Genomic DNA, 21700 nt, shown 5'->3' on the forward strand with positions numbered 1-21700 from the left:
GCCTGGTGCAGCTGCATTGTTCTTATGTGTGACTGGACGTTTCTTGCAGGGAGGGCTTCTGTTCCCTTTCTCCGATGTAGAATTCTCATCCTTATCCAAGTTCACCTCTGTTACACCACATCCTAATTTGAAAACTAGCAGTGTCAGACCAGGGGGAACATGAACGTGACTGATGGAAATAAAACTGAATAATTAAAAAAAAAAAACACTAACCTTTACAAGTACCATAAATTCACACCGGCTGTTACTCAATAATAGTAACAATACGAGCAGCTCACTACTCAAAACGGTAAATGCAGGAATGACCCGGAATTGAACCAGCACCCTCTTAAGTATGAGACAGCAGTTCTTACCTCTGCACCATCCGAACAGACGTGTCCGCATCATACCCCAAACCAATTTCTTCTTCTTTGGTTATATTCTTGAATAAAAGTGCAATTGTTTTGGTATACTTGTACCATTTGTGGAAGTGTTTATTTGATATTTGGACTTAAGTCTTCACACATTATACACTTAAAGTCAACATTTTGTCATTAGTACTCTAACATGAAAATGTTTCTGTCTCAGTTATGTGTTCAACATTTCTTGCCTCGCATTTCCCGTCATCCTACAATTACCCAGATCATTGTAGACACAGAACACACGTGAAATGCATGTATTTCAAATAACGGTGTATTATTTACCCTGTACAATCCCAGACACCTCTGATTAACACACTTGACCTGGGAGAACTTTTTTTGTCTGACTTGAGCTGTGGTGCTGGGGGAAGGGATAGCAGGCTGCTTGTGCTGATCGATACATTTGCCAAACAAAGTCGCTGATGAGGAGGTGTGAAGGAATTTAAGGTGGTCCAGCATTACAACTTTTTTCGTAGACTTCAGGGAATCCAGTGTTAATACTGAAAATTCAACTTGACTGTTAAACGAATATGTATTCCTACATTTCAAGCATAGACAGCATTAGCGACTGGCCAACTTTGCACAGTGACTTGCAAACTGAATGAATCTGAGCTCACACTTTTAGAGAACTGCTGGACTTTTTATGCAAGTTTAGATTACAGAATGTAATAGACATGTAAGGGATTGTTAATGCATTTGTGCTGTTCTTATGATTTTAATTTTTAATGGTATTAGTTTTGTGCTGTTACAGCATGGTTTTGATCAAAATAACAAAAGAGAGCCTTTTGGTCAGACATTCATCTTAAAGCAGTATATCTAAATACAGTAGATCAACACCAGCTGGGTTTTCGCCTCTTATTTATTATAATATCTGCTTTTTTTCTTTTCACTTATTTTACATTCCAATGAATAATTTTTAGAAACTGTGTTTTTTCCGTTACATTTTTCTATAAGATTGCTTGCCTGTTATTTGTAGAACTCTGCTTGTGATTGAAGTCGCAGCTTTTGACCACACTACTCAAAATGTATCAAATCCTCCTACCAACCAATTAAAACACATCACCAGCTGTGATAGGGCATGTGCATTTGTAATCTATCTCAAATGAATACTGCGGGCTGTGACAGTCTGTCATTTACATCCATGCTTTCTTCATTTGCAGAAGTAAACTCAATAAATGACCTTCCCCATCTGCTTCTCATTCAGAGTCATAGATAAACATTAACATTATTGGAGAGTGACTGTTTATTTTATAATAATCATACTAAATTATTTTTTTATATTTTACCTAAAATTAATTTTGAGGTAAAATTACACTGTTTTTTTATTTAAATCATAAATGTGCATGTACAAGAAATGGACAGATTTAGAGACTTGCTCGTAGCTCATAGAGGACCTCATAGTGAAGAAGAACTTCAAATGTCAGAATTGTGGTTTTAGGGTTATCCTCTTCAGCAAACTGTCTTCAAAATTAACATTCCGCTCATACCTTTACAGTTTTTATTTTATCATCATTTTGTGTGTATGTATGGCAGTAATTGAAGTCTTCTGATAACAGGTCAAATTAAACAGGCTGGTCTCCACTAATTTCATTTAAGAGTAAAAAAAAATGTTTTTAGATCATACTAGAGGACTTGTGTCAACCTTGTAAGATAGATATCTACACTTACAACTTGAAAGAGGAGTCACAGAGCATTCAAAACAGTCAAGGTTGTGTTGTACTATGTATTTTAGCCATCTTTGTCTTAAGTTACTTGGCAAGATTAATAATTTTGACACCCATGATTAAAAATGTTAGAGGGTGCATGATGGGAAAACAACCAGCTCCTCGCACAAGTAATTTTATCAGTCATCTGTTATGATGTTTAGTAGGAAAAAAAGTAGCAAACAACAAATGTAAACTACTCAAAAATTAAACGCTTCTTCCCTGGAGTTATTTGAGCTGTTGAATTTTAATTTACAATTAAAGAATATTTTTTTCCAGATATTTTTTGGCTTCTTGTTGTTTTGGAAGTTATTAGTGTTATTTGTTTTACCTCCAGTACTAAACATATGAATATATTGCCAAAATCACCATCATTTTTCATTAAAAAAAGGTATCCCAATTTGATACTTTAAAAAAAAATATATGGCTGTTTCTCTTTCTATTCTTTACCTTCTCTTAATCTCTTCAACAGGTCTTCCGAGGTTCAACAGCCAACCAGATACCCTTATGGTATATCAGGGTGACAGTGTGGTTCTCAGCTGTGATGTCAACCTTGACCTTGTTCCATTCACACGATGGGAACTGAACAAGGAGCCATTGGACTTGGATGAGAGAATAATAAGTCTTCCTTCTGGAGCTCTTGTCATCAGCAATGTCAATGAGAGTGATGCTGGGTTGTATAGGTGCATTGTGGAAATTGCTGCAACAATGAAAGCAAGTGATGAGGCAAAAGTTGAAGTACTACCAGGTCAGTCTGTTATAAGTTATCTAAAAAGCTTCTTATAGTAAAGATGAGATTTAAAGTGTTTGAGTAAATATGCTGCCATTTTAAATATGTGTGTGGCTTTAATTGTCCTGAAGCTAGCCAGTGAGGGCATGGAGAAATCAGAAAAAAATAGTTTCATTTTGAGAACCAGGCTTCACAAAGTAATATTCCTACTAAATGAAATTTTCTTGAAAAAATAAATGATCTGTATGTTTAGTGTTGCTTTTATTATTATACTAAAAAAATCAAAACACTGCAAAATAAATTTGAATCATAGTGCAAACACACAAATTAAATATTAACATAAAATGTTTGCACTGCACTTAAAAAATATAAAATTACTGCAGTGCAAAACAATGCTAAATTAAACTTTTCTGTGTTAACATTAAACATTTCTACAAAAATGGCTGTCCTTTTATTTCCTGCTTGAATGTCTTACTCACCTGTTAGCTGTAGGTCCTGACTGGATCCATGAAGAACTTATAATGTCAGTCAGCAACTGACTTATAATGTTATATTTCCTTTTAAGAAAAATGATAATGTCAGAACTCTGCATGAAGCCAAGACCTCTCAGTGGTGACATCATCCCCTACATTCAATACGTACAGATGTAGCAGGGACATTTTGACCCTGATTTCACCAGAAAAGCAGGCATTTGGGAATTTTGCTGCTTTCTCTCTTCATCATGCTAGAGGACTGCTATTGAGAGTAATGCAAGATCCACTGCTGTATAATTCTACCCTGCTATATCCTACCCCTGTTTCTGGGGGAATCCATGTGACCGCCACCTGTGGATGGAAGGCTGATTTGGTGACTCCTTGGTGCTGTCTGCTTTTTCTCTCTCTGTTTTCTGTTAGAATCCCTCATACTACAGTACACCCCTGAAATTCGGGTCTTGCGTTCCTAAAGCACCTGCAAATTGTGAAAACCGCGAATTATGGATGTGGTTAAAAAAAATTGCTATTTTTATAGTTTAAACCACACCTTTGGTGTCAAACTCTAGGCCTAGAGTGCCACATTGGCAACAGGTTTTCATTCTAACCCTTTTCCTAATCATTAACCAGTTTTCACTCCTAATTAACTTTTTCCCCCATCACTTTAATAGTCCTATTAGAAGAGTTCAGCCCTCTGAATTGATTACTTTCTTCATTAAATGAGAGGCAAGCAGAAATGTTGTCTGCTGTCTCTCTTTCTTCTTTCCAGCAAAGGTTAGTCTCTGTAGGCACAACTGCTGCAAAATTTGCCTTAGCCTCTTGCTGGAAATCTCCTAGATTATTATCTTCTGATTTGTGGGAAATCTCCTTTTTAAATCTTATTTTGCTTGAACTATCTGCAGCATGGATTAATGGTTTGTCTATCACCTGTATTTTATAGAGGCAGCTGGCCTCGCAAATTGTCTTAACGCATATAGAGGGAAACTGTATACCACAATTGACTTAGGTTTTTTAATTATTTATCTGGTTATCCTTTTTTCCTTTTGTGCCTTCCACTCAAGGGCTTGCTTTTGTTCATATGAGACTGGTGGGTGGTAGGAGCCGTGGGATGGGTGTTTTATTGGTATTTTATAATATATCATTTTGTGAGCTATTGCAATTGTTTATGAGTTATACTTTGTTAATAAACATTTGATCACAAAAAAAAACTCTTCCTGAATTTCAGGCTGTCATTCTGTCATCCACAGCTTTTCAGAGCTGCATTGATTGCAGCATGCTGCTTCCAGTAGCATTTAAGTTTAACACCTGTTCCAATATGATGATAAGTTTATGCTTTGGCAGTCGCAGTAGAGTTCATTTTGAAAGCAACTGCGTATGCAGTTGTGTAGCTGTAAAATGATGTTCGATTCGGCGTGCTTGTCCAAAGATGCAACTGACTAAATTGTGTGTGGGAACTGCATAACACTTAACTTGTGTTAATGACATTTTGCCAGTGATATCTTCTGTATGTTGTGCAGTGAAAACCTTCATTTTAATTTCTTTGCACAGAGTGAATAGCAGTTCTACCTAAGTACAATCAACTTAGTTCTTCTAGTTTTTCAAAATTTTAAAGCCCTTACTTCAATAAAAGATGTTTTTGTTTGCCTTTGGACTTCATTTCTGTCATGTAATAATGCCACACAATACATGATACAAGGCAAAATTTTGTATTGACAGTGTTTTATATTGCAAAAGAAAAGAGAATTTTGTCTTGTGCCTACAATTTATCCATTTTCCTAATCTCCTTGTAAGAGAGGGGTGTCAGGGACCTCTGGATATGCACTAATTTGCAGGGTTTAGCTAACAGAAAGCCGAGCACAGGATTCACGGTCAGATGCCTTTGATTTGAGACTGTTGAATTCCAGTATTTTGTATTTATTTAATGTAAAAAGAAATCTAAAAACAATAAACAGACAAACATGCTGTAGATAAACCAAGACAGCCGAAAAAAAAGTCTGTCGTGAACAGGCAACCACTTCCGGTCGATTATTAAACTTTCTTACACTCCTTATTCTTTAGATACTTTTAAATTATTCTTTTTTATTATGTGTTTTTAAAAAATTCTTTGAAGTGCTGTTCACAACTCCTTGCCCTTAAGAAGACAGTGTGATTTATAGCGTAACAATGGTGCAGCGTTCCTATAAGGGAGCTTGACGCTAATGCAAATGATGTTACAAAGCATGGGACAGAAAATAACAAATGAAAAAAAGTTTTTTCTAGGAATTAGAACAACAAAAAAATGAGTTGAACATGCTCAAATGAGCATTTGATGATTTTGACAAACATAAGCCAATGGAATGGTTCGCCATTCTGCTTTGTTTTTGCCACAGATGCCTTCAGTTGTTCACTATGGCTAACTTTCTTTTCTGTCACAAGTAAAAATGCCTGCTGAATTATGCAATGTTTTGCTAATTAGTTGACAGAGGGTCACATAGTCTTCTGGTTTTGTTTAAATCATCTGGGAGGCCATACCATTTTTCAGTATCAGTTTTCCTATCACCAGCAGGCACCTTCTGATTCCTATAATGTGTTCATTTTTTTTAAAGATGGTTTAGGGCTAATTTCTTGCATAGTTATTTGGTGTTCAAACTTTTTGTTAGATGAATAATTCCATAATTTAACATGAAAGAAATATTGATAAGTTTCCATAAGGCCATAAGAATGTCAAGGTGTGCTGGTTTTCTAAGATTGTTAGATGCTAAGGTAAGTATAGTGTTTTAAGAGTATGTAATATTCACATTTTGAAGAATTAATAAATGAATTAAAACAAGTTAGTCTTCCAGAATAAATGTGAAAGAATAAATTAACATCCATTAGGCAAGAGTATTACATACTTTTATTTGAAATTAAAGTGAGTTAAACAGAGTAATTTAGTCAAATTAATAATAAAAATAAAGAAGTGGTCCATGACACCTTGTTCAGCCAGCTGCATTAAATGCATCGAGGGCTTTTCAGCCTTTCATGACTGAAAGCCTGCAGAGAAAACTATTATTTCAATTATCTAAACCTTAGAAAGAGAACAACAAAGATAAAACCTTTTCTGCCATTCCAGACATTTCCTCTGATGGCTTTTTTGTTGCATATATATATTCATTATTTTGCCTGTAAATTGGAGCATGTAAACTCTTGAAAGCTGGAATGTCTGCAGGTTTTTATTATCTTTCATAGTCGAGAGCTAATTATTTCTGCCACAGAAGATACAACTTTGTATTGTATACATGTTTTTGACTTGCTTTTTAAAAATCTAATTTATTAATTCATGTACTTTTGGGCAGACGCATTTAAATTCTTCATTTGCTTCCCCAAATGTCTGTTGAATATGAGTTGCAACTAACAAAGGGAGGCCAAAGGCTAACTTGGTCAATTGTTCGATTCATTTACCTATTATGAAGTCTTTCATAAAATATTTGGAAAGTAAAGAGAAAGTGGTGGATGGAGAAATTCTGAGTTACTCCTGACAACAAAATGTTTTGGTGATGTTCAGAGAAAAGGAAAATTTACAGCATTTGAAGTATTTAATGAGGCCATGTGGAAACACACTTTAACCACTGAATTAAACAATGTGATTTATTAGCTTTAAGAAACAGATCTTTATTAATTAATCAGGTGGAGCAAACACCTGAAGCTAGAGTGCCCCTTTAGAAACAATACTACTTGTGTAGCCATGGAGAATGTGCTTCCTCTCATATAACCCTCAGTAAAAAGCTTCCTTCTCATCCTTTCAGTCATGCCTTTCTTCTGATAGTCATTTTCACCTGCAGCTCACTCAGTTTTGGACAGCAATACATGCTGGTGGTTATGTTTATTTTAAGCCTTCAAGTGTATTCTTTTTAATAACATCATATTTAGAGGTTCTCAGTTTGACATTATGAGATTGAAATGCCTGTAGCCACACATATAATATCTTATTTACCTTGCAGAAGATGTGGTACCAGTTACCTATACTTAATCACCCCTTTGTGGTCCATGTCCAGTAGATTGTTTATTCTTTATTCTATCTATCTATCTATCTATCTATCTATCTATCTATCTATCTATCTATCTATCTATCTATCTATCTATCTATCTATCTATCTATCTATCTATCTATCTATCTATCTATCTATCATCGTCTGCTCCATTTATGTTCTTAAAGGATAAGATTTGACTTTTCATGTTGATTATTTCTTTACAATAATGGTATATTAATTTGCCACATAATATTGTGTTTTGAAATGAAGCTTTTTTTATCAATTTTAAAAATACCTTGTCTCTTCTTGCCGCTTACAACATGGCTGAAAGGGTACATGAGTCCATTGGTGATAGAAAAAGCCTTAAAACATAATGAAATTGTTCACTTTTTAAGCCAAGAATGTGAATGAGCATTGGTCTGTGCTTTGAGATTACATACGTATTGCGAAGCAGTGTATCCATGTGGTTTTCAGAAGGAAAAAGAAAAAAATCAAAGCATTGAGACATTCAGCCATTTTAAAAGGCTGTGCACTTGAGCTCGTTTTACTTTATCCTCCTCCATGTTGACCTTTCCGTCTGAGACGTATGGATTTACCTCAGAAAGTAATCACTAAGCATCATTCTTGATATTTTTGAATGTTGATGCCTGGGCATGAATAGGCTATATGCACATAGTAGTGCTGACGTTCTTCTGGGGAAATCTCAGCCTGCTCAGTCACTTTCATTGTCCATATTGCAGTTGTGATTTTTGTGTAATTTCAGCATACAGATAGCTCTACAGCTGAAAATTGACGTGTACCTTTATATCGAACTTCCAGTTAGTACAACAAGATATTTAGTTTTCATACATTTCCCTTTGATGCAGAAACCCAATCTGAATGGATCGTCACTATCGGCAGAGAGAGCTTTGTGGTTAGTCCCTATACCCGGGTTTGTAGTCGGCAGTTTAAAAAAGAGGATTTTCACAAACCAGGGTCTGAGACAAGGCAGTACTTCCTTTTCCATTCTACTTTTAAGACCGAGGGTTTGGGAGAGGAGAAAGCAGCTCATAGAGGATGTCGCATCAGGTGAGCAGGTGGATGATAAAATCTTCAAGGACCATGAATATTTTTTATCTCTGGATCCAGTAGTTGTCAGTCTAGCGCTTGATGAAAACATCTCTCTCAGAGAGAAGATCCTCCAGCTGAGGAAACACATTGAGACCCGTACAATGATGCAGTTTTGCTACTCTGATAGAGTCATTCACATTTTTACAAGGTAAGATGTCCGGCAGACTCATTTTATTATGTATTAAGCTTACCTACATATTTATCTGTCCCTGAATAAAGTTTAATGACTAATTCATTTTATTTATTTTTATTTTTTTTGTTTCAAAGAAGCCTAATGTAACCACATACATATTTGTCCCATGGCAGTTCATGTTGCAAATTTTTAATACATCCAGATCTTACCTTTGTAATTGGGATGTAGCTTGAAACATACAGTTTGTAGCCATCTTCTTTTAACCTCCTGACATTTGGAACACGAGTTTCAATAATGAGATTTATGTCATTTACCTTTGTCTGGGCTTGTCTTGAAGTGATGGGTGAAAAACGTCATATCTAGTCTGTTTTGATATTAATGTTGGAATTGCAGCAGCTGGCTGACATAGAATCCAGAAGAAAGAGTGTGCATATAGCCTATTGTGTCTATTTTGTAGACATCTGGACAAAAATAACTGACAAAGTCGCAAATTACCATAGCTTATGTTCTTTTTACTACCGTAATCACAAGGTGGTGCCACTGATTCTCAAACCACAAACACAACAATACCCATCGCAAATCCAGGTTCAAATAAATAATTTTTATTTGACAAAAATACCTTTTTCCTACCAACACCAGCAAAATAAACCACTGTCAGTCCTCCTTCTTCCTCTAAAAGAGCATTGTCCACAGTCTCCTGACTTGTCTAAGTGAGGAGGTGGACTCTTTTCAAGTGAACCTGGGAACAATTTCCAAACTCCTACCAAAGTCGTCCATAGCACTTCTGAGTTGTGCAGAAACCAGTGCAGTTTTCTCCTGGTAGCGCCCTCTTGCAGTTCCCAAATACCAAGACAATTCCTATGCCACCCTGTAGGTGTCTTTAAAGTGGTCCAGCCTTGGGAAATACTGCCACTTGTCGTGCAGGAGAATTAACTTCTCCCAGCAATCCCATCCATTATGGCTTTCTGGCTGGGTATAAACCATTTCTTTATCCTGGTCAGGATTCTTGTCCTTTTTTCCTTGCCCTTGCATTATATGGAAGCTTATTTAAATATTATGCAAATGTGTGCTGCAGTTGAATTGATAATGGGCGCATGCTTTTCAATAAAAGGAAATTTTTGAGCAGGCCTGTAGCATCCAATAAGAACTGTACCAATGTTATAGGAATTGCTTAAAGTGGAACCAAACTGCTGGCAGTACTCTAATGTGGTTGACATCTTGGTGGTGTTTAATTTTACATAAAATTTAAGTTGTCCATCATTGGGAGATTGGAGTGTAAGATGCCGGTATGCACTTGTTATAGGCATACATACATCCGTCTTTCTAACCCACTTATCAAGGCCAGGATTGTGAGGCATCTGCAAACATCAGGCACAAGACAGGAATGATTCATGGACGGGACATCAGTCGATTTCAGGGTAAACACACTTACGCAGGCTAGAGTCAATTTTAAAATGCCAATTCGCCTAACTGTAATCAGGTTGAAGTTTAGTAAGTTCAGTACTAATGTTTTAATGTAAGGACAGGCCTGCTTGAGCTTTGCATGTCTTCATTTCTTTTATTACTATATTGTCACCAAGGTCAATTCATCGTAAATTAAAACAAGTTAATAGCTGGTTTGTGGCGCTTCAGTCTGATGTATTGCACGCTACCTTTTTCTGAGAAAGCGTGATTTGGCACTTTGAAAAATCTAAGGCTTTTATTAAAAATAAAAAATACAATACAGTGTAATCAAATGTGGTGTTTGTGCAAAGTACAATGACACTTCAGTGTGCTCTTTTCACTACACTGTCACTTACTGTGAATCTTACTCTGTAGGCTATGTAAAAAAACACATAATTTAATGGCTATTACAAGCCGTGACAGAACGTAACTGCTGAAGAAACAGAATTACAGGAGTAGGATAATAAGCAGAAAATAGCTTGCCGAAAGTTGGTGTGGAGTGAAGATGACAATTCTACTTGTGGTGGTGGTTGTGAGCAGATAAGCGAACAGGAAATGTATTTTTACTTCAAGAAAAAAAAGAATCTGTGATAAAAAATAATTCTAGTTTCCTTTTGTTATCACAATGTACCTCATAAACACAGGAGGCATAGTTTCTTAAATCAAAACCTTTGCTGTTTCAAAGGGGATGTATTTGGTAAGGTTAAGGCTTTTTCATTCACCTATCGACCCGTGTGCTTTTCAGCTGCAATGCAAGTTGCAAGAAAAAAAAAAGGTATTTTCAAAAATTATATATTAAACAAACAAACTTTAAAACACAATTTTATTTGGTAAATTAATATGATTGTGAAAAAATGTCTTCATCTTGAAAAATACCAAATTGATTTTTTTTAATAATTAATTAAGCAGTCACCCTATCTTTTTCCCTTATTATTAGCAACTCTTACATGATTTTTTTCTTTTGTGTTCTGCAGAAACTGGAATGGCAAGGCAACTGCAATTTCTTCGCCCTCCAGTGCCCTCTTCAAAAGTTCAGGGCCAGGATATGTTGATGCTATGTGTAGCAACAGGTTTTCCCCCACCCAGGATTCAGTGGATGTTTAATGACAAGTTGATAGATAGCAGGTGAGTAACTGATTAAGTATTTTGTAACGTCTTGTGTGTGAGTTTTGAGTGTTTTGCCTTTATTTCCTTGTTGCTCTGGTTTCTTTCCATATTATAATTGCATGCTATTTTGGTATCACCCGACTGCTTTCGTGTATGTGAAGTACCCTTTGATGGAGCTGACATTCTCTCCTGGGGCTTCATTTATTTATTCACAAATAATTGCAGTTTTGTTGGATTTGCATCTTTTCCCCCCATATAAAATATGGCATGTTAACACTATTAAATTATGAATAAAAATGCAAGTAAATCCACATCTACAGAGCAAACTTTGCACATGTATTTTTTCAAAAGATAAAATAGTGGAATCACATTACAGCTGAAACTGATTAAAGAGCTTTAGAAGGTTGTTCTTTGTCAAATGGATTGCTTTTACCAAAAGTCGCCATTGGCGCTGGTGTTTACAGTCCATCATTAGATGGCAATGCGTCATCTAATGAAGTAATTTGTACTCCATGATCATTTTAAAATGGGGTCTGCAGTGTGCGAGTATATTTTTTTTTTGTCGTCGTCTTCTTCACCATCTGCTTCAACTGTAAGTGAATCTCACTGAGGACAAGGTAGTTCATGATCTTCTTCTCCCTGGAGCCACCCCTGACTGCTTAATGTTACTAATATGTCATGGATTCCTTTCATCCATAAAGTAAATGTCTTTGTTTTCTTTTCAATATTGATTATTTATTTGTAATGGAAACTTCATCTTTGCTTTTCCTGTTATATCCTCCCATTTTTTGTGTCACCATTCTAAAAAGTTTTATTTACATTATTTCTCTTGTTCTTTTCAACAGTTTATGTTATAGTCACTAGAGAGAGAGAGATAGATACTTTATTAATCCCAAGGGGAAATTCACATACTCCAGCAGCAACATACTGATAAAAAACAATATTAAATTAAAGAGTAATAAAAATGCAGGTATAACAGACAATAACTTTGTATAATGTTAACATTTACGTTTATCCCCAAAGCCAATCCCCGGGTGGAATGGAAGAGTCGCATAGTGTGAGGGAGGAATGATCTCCTCAGTCTGTCAGTGGAGCAGGATGGTGACAGCAGTCTGTTGCTGAAGCTGCTCCTTTGTCTGGAGATGATCCTGTTCAGTGGATGCAGTGGATACTCCATGATTGACAGGAGCTTTACTAAATATAATACAGTAATCCCTCCTCGATCGCGGGGGTTGCGTTCCAGACCCCCCCGCGATAGGTGAAAATCCGCGAAGTAGAAACCATATGTTTGTATGGTTATTTTTATATATTTTAAGCCCTTATAAACTCTTCCACACTGTTTATAAATATTCCCCGCAGAGTTATACAGCATAATCCCTTTGTATTCTCTTAGATATTAGGTAAGATTTATTAAAATTATGTATATAAACACACTGTTTATATACAGTAAAACCTAAATATTATTTTAAAGATATTGAGTGTCTCCGATATCACATATGTTACAGCCATTACGATAGACAGGCCACCAGCAATAAATACGTACAATGCAAGAAAAATAGTATACAGTAAATGTGTGTACAGTGACACTAAACGTATGTACATGTACTAAGCACTGTAAGAAGAAAATTAATTATGGTTACTCACCAACAATGACACGATGACTTGTCCGATAACAATGAGTTTAATTTTACTGCACAACAAAGGAGAGCGTTACAGTTCTTCCAAAGGAGCCACTTCAGGAGATTGTGTAGCACTGCCGTTGTTCTTCTTCTGGCAGTCTTCAATCCAAATCCCTAAAGCAGATTCCATCCAGACTACTGCCTTATTACATCCACTTACAACTTGTTTTGCACCCTGGTTAAAAGGACACTGCGGCCGTAGATCTTATATTCTTTTCCTACTTTTTAAATAAAAAGAATCGTAGCCTTCAACAAATCCAAAACGTTTACCTTTTCGGCAATCGTTAACATCTTCTTCTTGCGCTTGGGCACGGCCCCTGAAGCAGTAGCAGATCGTTTTGGAGCCATAATGAAGGGCTTGACTATGCACAAAGATAAACACAAAAGAGCACAACTCTTTACACAGCAAAACACGCTGATGCTGAATGAACGAGACGAGACTTCCTGGTTAACACTGCATTCAGCACGCAGGAACTTAACTGCGTGCTCTGATTGGTTAGCTTCTCAGTCAGGAGAACTTAACTGCGTGCTCTGATTGGTTAGCTTCTCAGCAATCCGCCAATAGCGTCTCTTGTATGAAATCAACTGGGCAAACCAACTGAGGAAGCATGTACAGGAAGTAGAAAGAATTGTCCGCAGAGCCTGCGAAGCCAGCGAAAAATCTGTGTTATATATTTAGTTATGCTTTCATATAAAATCCGTGATAGAGTGAAGCCGCGAAAGTCGAAGCGCGATATAGCGAGGGATTACTGTATAGGATTTAAATTAATAAATAAATACCATTCTCATCCCCTCTTACTTTAAATAAGGGTCTCAGCCCAGGAGAGCCCAGGACACAACTATGAGTGCAAAGCTGGAAACTGCTCTGGAAAGGGCTCTAGTCACTGCAGGGCCCACTCTTGCACATACCCACGTGGATCAGTTTGGAGTTGACATTTAACTAAACCTTCAGGTCTTGGGTAATGTGGGAGGAAAGGTTGTGAACCTGAGTAAAAACTCCCAAAGAAACAAAAAAAAATGCATAAACTCCACATGGAACAACAATTTAGTGCAAGGTTTAAACCCAGACATTAGTAATAAATATTAGGTTACTGTGCCATCGAGTAAATAATTAATTAAATGCAGTCAGTCCTTAACTTGTGTAGATGTCTTGCTAAAAAATGGATTGAAAGTCAAAGATGCAAATGTTAATACATTGAACCTATGGGAAATAGGGGGGATTAGGTTTCCGCCACCACTAAAAACTGTAATCTTTTACTAGAGATTGCTATTTTTCTGCATACAATTCTTAACATCATTTCTGATTATATGCATTTTTCATAACAGTGTACCTATGAAATAACCCGTAAAATGCAGAATAAAATTTATAACATACAAAGCATTTTTTCACTAATCATTCCCTAGAATTCCGTGATCTTTTATGTTGGTGTTTATCTCCATTTTTGTTTTTTTTTTTTTGGTGGGGATTTTACAAATATACTTTGCAATTCACAAAACTGTCTTGTTCTTTAATAGTGTCTAAAATCATAAGGTTGAATGCTTTATCCAAAGCATCATAGTACATTTCATTCTGGCCCCTATCAACAAATTATTATGCTGAAGCAATAACATAGAGTTTAATAAAGTTTCCTTTACTCTGGTCTAAAAGATCAGGCATTATACCAATATGTAGGGAAAAAACACCATAATGGAGCCCCAAAGGCTTGAATCCTGACTTCTTTGCAGTAACAAAGGTCAGAACTTCTTTTTCTGATTGACATTCAGGTAGATATTTTCATTATTAAAAAAAATACACAAAGAATAAATTTGACCATGAATTGTTTAAGTGGCAATTTGAAAAATTGTTTAATTTCTAGTTACAAAAAGATAAGCCAAGGGAGAATTCTTTCATACATAAAAATCTGCTATTCAAGTGGTTTTTGTCAGTATTCTATTAATTCTTCTTTTTATGTGCATTTAGAATGTCAATGTTTAACAGAAAGATTTCATAGTTTGTTTAAATAGTGATTTTGGCATGTGGTCAGTCAGATGGCACTTTTCTATATGTGCGCCTACTTTGTTAAAGTCAGTAGTCTGTACCACACTCTGAGTCACTGTTTCCACCCAGGACAGGCATGATTATAAACTACTTATTCTCCAAATGGAATATAAAAAAAATAAGTAATTTGAAACATGGCTGCTATCTAATGTCATAATTCCTGATTTTCCCTGTGAGACATGAGCTCCATGCAACATATTTCATAGGTTTCTGTTCTTATGAATAGATTTGCTTTTAACTTTCACAAGAAGACATTGAACAGTACAAACCATCATCAAGTTCCACATGACAGCTGTTACAGCACATTCTGGAGCTTATCCCCCAAGCACCAAAATTACACAAATTGTGAGTCCATTGCAGGGCAAATTTAGCAAACAGTCGCACTCATTACAGCACCTGGTTAGAATTGCACATTACCATAACCATACTCGGTACTCTGAAATAGACAAAGAAAAAAGGCAACTATCCTAATCTGAGATTGAAACCATTTCTTATTTCAATATACCACAGACATCCAACGTTATCCTCCATTTTACACTACAGATTTACAGACAGATCCACACTCGGCAAAACACAAAGAACAAGTCTGAATAGGATGCAGATTGATTGGGGTCTCACACACAGGTTCTCCTTTACTGAAATCGGGCCTTTTTGGCATTGCCACTTAAACTAATATGCAGCTATTTTACGTGTTGGTAATCAGTCATCAGTCATTGGTACTTGGTTGAAAATTGTGTTTGAAAAGTATTATCTTATCTTATTTATAATTGCTCAATATTGAATTTAAAAACACATGGAAAATCTCAGATTTAGTTTAGTTAATTCTGTAGTTCTGTATTTTTTTTAAGAAATGTTACTATATGTTTGTAATCTAACACACCAATTAAACTTTACTTGAAAAATGGATTACAAACAAAGAAATATTAATTGATTTTTTTTTTTGTCCTTATAGCTGACAGTCCTCCCAGAAACCATGGTTATCAATATGCCAACTCAGCACATAATGATTTATCCAGATAGTGGGTGATAGGTAGGTAGACAGACAGACGGATAGATAGACAGTACTTTATTTGTCCTAAGGGTGACATTTAGCTTTTAAGAAAGCTCAATAAATAAATATTATAAAACAAAAACAACAGCAACCCCCTCAAATACATAAAATTAAAAAAAAAAAAAAGTTTCACTTAGCTAGAGATATTAAGAGTAGTCAGTCACAGTGAGGCATTATAAGGACGTATTACCATTGGTATAAAGCACTCTTTTAAGGAAAAAAAAGTTTGATCCACCCTTTCTTATTTAATTTTTCATTGTTGTGAGACTAGTACTTTGACCAGACCTCTAAGTACTTTGTGGAGTTGAACCACCTCCACATCTACTTACTGAATAATGGATGGTCGTAGAGGCTCTTTGGTGTGGCGGTTTTTCTGATGTTAAGTTCAGACAATTCTTTCTGCACCAACAAATAAAATTATCCCCTGACTCCTTATATTCTGTCTTATCCCTTTTGACAATACACCCCATTAGAACAGATTCATCTGAGAATTGCTGCAAGTGACATGACCTGGTGTTATATTTATTGTCCGATGTGTAGATGGTGAAGAGAAAAGGAAACAGGATTGATCTTTGTGGTGTTCCAGTTTTGCTCACTTCCACATCAGACACACAGTTCCTCAATCCGACCGTCCTTTATCCAGGACACCATAGGCTCATCCACCTGCATGTTCCCTGGGTTTACCCCTTTAACAGGAATGAATGGATGGTATTGAAAGCACTGGAGAAATCGAACAACATAATACTCACAGTGCTGCCATCTTTGTCCAGGTAGGAATATGCCTTGTGTGGCAGATAGATAATTGCATTTTTCACTGCAATGTTTGATAAGCAGATGGTAGTCGGTCAAAGTATACATTCAGAAAAGGACTCCTGTAGTTCAGGAAGTTTTCACACTGTGGGAATGTAAAATCCACAAGCTTACATTCATTAGATGTTAGATTTGGAACTGGAACAATACTGGATGTTATCCGTAACGGTGAATTTTCTCGTGTCTTAGTGACAGAATGAACGGTTAACGAGTTAATTGCAAGTTGGTCAGCAAAGTCCTTTAAAATTTGAGGATTAATTCCATTTGGTCCCATGGTTTTTTCTGTGTGTAACCTCTTCAATTGTCTGCTCTCTTTATCATAAGTATACGGAATGTAAGAGATGGACTCATCAGTGGCCATACCAGTTGGAGGGGTAGGAGTTGTTGATGCAGTAGGGATGATCTGGGGGGAATGGTCATTGGAAGAAGGTGATGGTGGAGGGATGGAAAATCTATTTAAAATTATTTCAGGGTGTTTGCCTTGTCCGTATTTCCTTCTAGCTTCTAGACCTTGGATTGTTGGATTCCAGTAATTATGCCGAGTCCATTCCCAACATTTGTCATTTTATCCTGAGTGACTTTGTTTTCCTTTTTGGGTTTGTAGGGTTTCTTCCCTTCTTTCTGCCTTCAGAGCCTCTTTGTTACCAGATTTGAATGTTCTCTTCTCATTCCGGAGATATTTTAATTATTTCGTTATGCAGGGCTTGCTGTTGGGAAAGCTGCCCACAGTTTGGGGGTATAGTATTATTGATACAGAAGTTAATATAGTTTTTGATTCAGTGACTTAGTCCCTCAATATCGCCCCTGTGTGACTTACACATCATTTACCAGGCTTTGTTGTGGAAAAAATCTTTCCTCTATCTTCAAAGGAGGCAGTCATGAAGCCCAGATGAGAATGCAGAACATTTTTTTTTATTTGCACTCGTCTCAGTCCAGGGAGTTAGCAATCAATCAGTTCATCTGTCTTTGTACTTTTTTTTGATTACATCACCTCATGTAATACATCATGTCGTCTGACTCTTCAAAAGCAGAACTTTATTACCTCCTTCAGTCAAATAACACCACCAGTAATTTGACACCTGTCAACTCTCCCATTATTCTGAACACCACTTCGTTAAGAGGGGTGTTTTGCAGATTGCCCTAATGATTTTTGCACTGCTTTATAGGAAAGGTTGTTTGGGTTTTCCTATCGGTTTATCCCCGCTTTCTGGAGGGGTGTTTGTTACTCATTTACCTCGTTCTAACTTTGGAAATATATGCTAGTATCTTCTTTAAGACAAGGCTTTCAATTTCAGCTTTAAGATAGGTTCAAGTAACCCTTGAGTTACACTCAATCCTTTTCCTTCTGTTTAATAATTCATTCTATTATGGCTTTGTATATATACTTGTAATAGATTGCGTAAGATATTATATATTAAGAAAAAATTCCATAGCTGTCATTTGGAAGCTGTCATTCAGTGCCATTTCAACTTCTAAGCTAAACTTTCTCACTGTCCTTGTGGAAACTTGTTGCCGTTTAATAACAGGCTTAAAGGTACAAGTAAGACTGATCAGATTGTGGTCAGGTCTGACCAGTGGTGCCATAGGTTTACATTTAAAGCATGGTAATGCAATGGTATCAGTCATTTTTACTGACGTACAGGATCATTTTCATACCAAAACAAGTGTTTCAACACAAAGATAAAACCCCCTGAAAGTTTACTGCTGAAATTATTTAAGCACTCGATATTCTTCACTGCCTTCATTTTTGCATAAGTAGTGAAAAACAACTTGTCACACCATATGCCCTTATCTTCTATTCTCTTTCTAGTGACCTAAGTAGCACTCTATATGGATGTCTATTATTTATCATCTGCTCCATGCGTTTAATGCTTCCTTTTGACTTTTTTCCCTTATTTAATGCTTGTTTTGAGTGATGTGGATACAAAGGAGTCTTATTATTGATGGGACAAATTCTACAATGGAAAGAAACAATTAAAAAATATGAATGTTTTTTGACAGAGACGTGTTAAATTAAGAAAATAAAAAACGGAAAATATGTCCAAAATTGAAAAAATGCATTGTTTTCCCACTATATGGGAATGTGAAACCTGGTGGCTGATCAGTTTGCATTTTTAGATGTGAAAGCAGTTGCTTCTAAAAGATGTTGCCTCAGTTTACTTCCTTGATTTCAAGCTGTTATCTCCTGATTTAAGGCAGATGATGCTCTGGTAACAATACTTCTAAAATTTCAAAGTTACATGTTTTATCTCCAGAGAGCAGCGCCTCCTGTGAGCATCTTAGAGTTATTGGTTTCAACCTGTTCTACAAATTATAAAAGGTGCTTGTCAACACGACATGAATGTACAAAGAAAGTCTAATTCATGTATTTCATTATATATTGGAAAATATTCCTTTTTATATTTGGGCAATTGGTGGCTCAATGATCAATGCAGCTAGTCCAAATTGCGGTAAAATCACTTTCTGTTTGCAGGTTGGACATTTTCCTTCTGCATGTGTAGTTTGTTTTCCCTCTGTATCTTGAACAAGTTTATTAGGTTAACTGACATCTCTGAATAGGCTCACCTTGAGCGAGTGTAAATGTGCTCTTCTGTTGATGCTGGCAGAGGCTTCTGCCCCGACCACAGTAAAAAAAAATTGGGTATTGATGGATTGACTTCTGATAATGTAAGTTATTGGATATTTCTGAAATTAAGAATTAAGTGAGACCCACTGAGATCGTTCTCAGGATTACTACATGAATACTGGGTAGGGTCACCTTATGCTCTCATAGTAGCCACAATTCGTTATGGCATGAGTTGTTGGAAACATTCTTTTGAGATTCTAGTCCATGTGGACATGATTGCATTACACAATTTCTACATATTTGTCAACTGCACATTCATGCTGTGAATCTCCTGTTGTATTACATCCCAAACGTGTTCTGTTGGATTCATATTTAGTGACTGAGAAGAACACTGAAGAACTCATTGTCATGTTCTTGAAAGCAATTTGTGACAACTTTTGCTTTGTGAAATTTTGCATTATCATGCTTAAAGCAGCTATTAGAAGATGGAAATTGTGGCCATTAAGGGACGCACATAGTTAGCAACGGTACTCAAATACTGTAGACCTTGGCATTAGAATAATGATTGATTGGTATTCCTGGACCCAAGGTATGTCAAGAATGCACCACTAACAATCTGTATGGAGACTTAATAATAATAATAATAATAATTCTTTACATTTATATAGCAGTTCATGAATTTACGCTGCTGGCAACAAATTCTGACCCTGCGATCTGTGTGCGTCAACAGAGGTCAAGATTCATCAAATAGTGCTATGTTTTTCCAGGCTTCAGCTGTCTAGCTTTGATGGGCCTGTGCCTACTGCACCCTTAGCTTTCCGTTGTTGACTGACAGGAGTGGAACCCAATGTGGTCTTCTATAGCTGTTGCCCATCTGTCCCAAGATTTGATATGTTGTGTATTCTCAGATCATTTTCTGTTACTGTAGCCTTTCTGTCAGTTCAACCAGTCTGGCCTTTTTCCTCTGGCATCACTCGTTAGCCAAGCGTTTTCACCCGCAGAGCTGTCGCTCATTGGATCTTTATTGTTTTTCATGCAATATGGAGAAAACTCTATTAGAGACTGTTGTGCGTGGAAAATCCCAGGAGATCAGCAATTACAGAAATATTTAAACCACCACATCTGGCACCAACAATCACCCACTGTCAAAACCACTGAGATCATATGTTTTTTTTATTCTGTTTTATGTGAACATTAGCTGAATCATCTGACCCGTATCTGCATTATTTTATGCATTGCTCTACTGCCACATGATTGGCTGATTAGATACATGGATAAGTAGGTATTCCTAGTAGTTTTCCCAGTGAATGTATACAAGGTTAGAAAGCAAAAAACATAATCCCATTATTTTTCAAATCTTTGTATAACGTAGTCTTTTATTTTGTTTGAAGCCTTTATTTATTCTTAGCTTGTCCTTTTTTATTTTTTGAAAAATCTTTAATGCAGTTTGAAAACATAGATCCCAAAGTAATACAATAGAAGTGCTGATCTCTTGGACATCTTTAAAGTTCTACATCTTGATACGCGAGAAAGTTCCTGCCATGCTTCAGGACTATACAGAGCATTTGGCAGAAGGTCTGTGTAGCTGTTTTTATTGAACATATTTTATTTCTTAGGTTTTTTTTAGTGTTTGAGCAAATGAATAATTGGAATGTGCAAAGCCTGGAGAGCAAGGAGGATAATTTATCAAAATTATTTGGTTTGTCTGCCAAAAACTGCTGTGGAGGCACTGCTGTGTGTGTGTGTGTGTGTGTTCAGTGTCATGATGAAAAATCCACAGTTAGTCTGAGGTGCAAAATGTTTTTTTCTCAAAGCTGCCGAAATGCCTGTTGTCACATCTTTGCAATTTTAATAATTCAGTGTTGTTCAGTTTTTATATAACACACTACCTACTGAGAAGCTCAACATGTTAGACACATTTATTTTACTTTAAATATATCTTATTTATAAAGAATAAAATTAAGTTAATAAAAAAAGAAAATCACCATAAAGTAAGTGGTTACCATCACAAAGTCTTACATTCCATATTATAGATGACTATTTGCGTTTTAGTTTTTTTTTTTTTTCTTCATTAAAAAAAAAAAAAAACCTTAGTGTTGCCTTCTTTTCATTCAACTTCATTGTTAGTCCTTGTGCACGAAGAGGTGATTAGGTAGAAGTATTTGTGATGGATGTTGAAGGTATTAATGAAGGGTGTAAAATAAACAAATAAATGAAGAATATAATAAGGGAAGGAGTAGGAAATGTACTAATCTGTACAGCCATAGTTTAAATCTATTTCATCAGAATTGTGGGGTCACAAAGGACCTGAATGAGACATCAGCCTATTATAAAGCACACATCTACTTTTCTTTACTCTGAAACACTCCACCAAATAACCTAGCATGCCTACTTTTGAGTGATAGAATGAAAAGAACACAAAGACATGTAAAGTGCATGCAAACCTCGAACATTTAATGATCAATTATCTATA

The 21700-nt window shown here is 36.1% G+C and overlaps 1 protein-coding gene across 7 annotated transcripts in view; it reads left to right on the forward strand.

Moving 5' to 3' along the window:
• The window catches only part of LOC120541448 (neogenin-like), a 396809-nt gene that overhangs the window by 221921 nt on the left and 153188 nt on the right, over window positions 1-21700 (forward strand). For all 7 annotated transcript variants that reach the window (XM_039773085.1, XM_039773086.1, XM_039773079.1 and 4 more), the window contains exons 3-4: window positions 2574-2849; window positions 10951-11101. In XM_039773085.1, coding sequence (XP_039629019.1) covers window positions 2574-2849; window positions 10951-11101 — 427 coding nt within the window. The remainder of the gene's footprint in view (window positions 1-2573; window positions 2850-10950; window positions 11102-21700) is intronic.

The sequence above is a fragment of the Polypterus senegalus genome, chromosome 12 (assembly GCF_016835505.1).
Source record: "Polypterus senegalus isolate Bchr_013 chromosome 12, ASM1683550v1, whole genome shotgun sequence".
NCBI classification, from domain to species: domain Eukaryota; kingdom Metazoa; phylum Chordata; class Cladistia; order Polypteriformes; family Polypteridae; genus Polypterus; species Polypterus senegalus.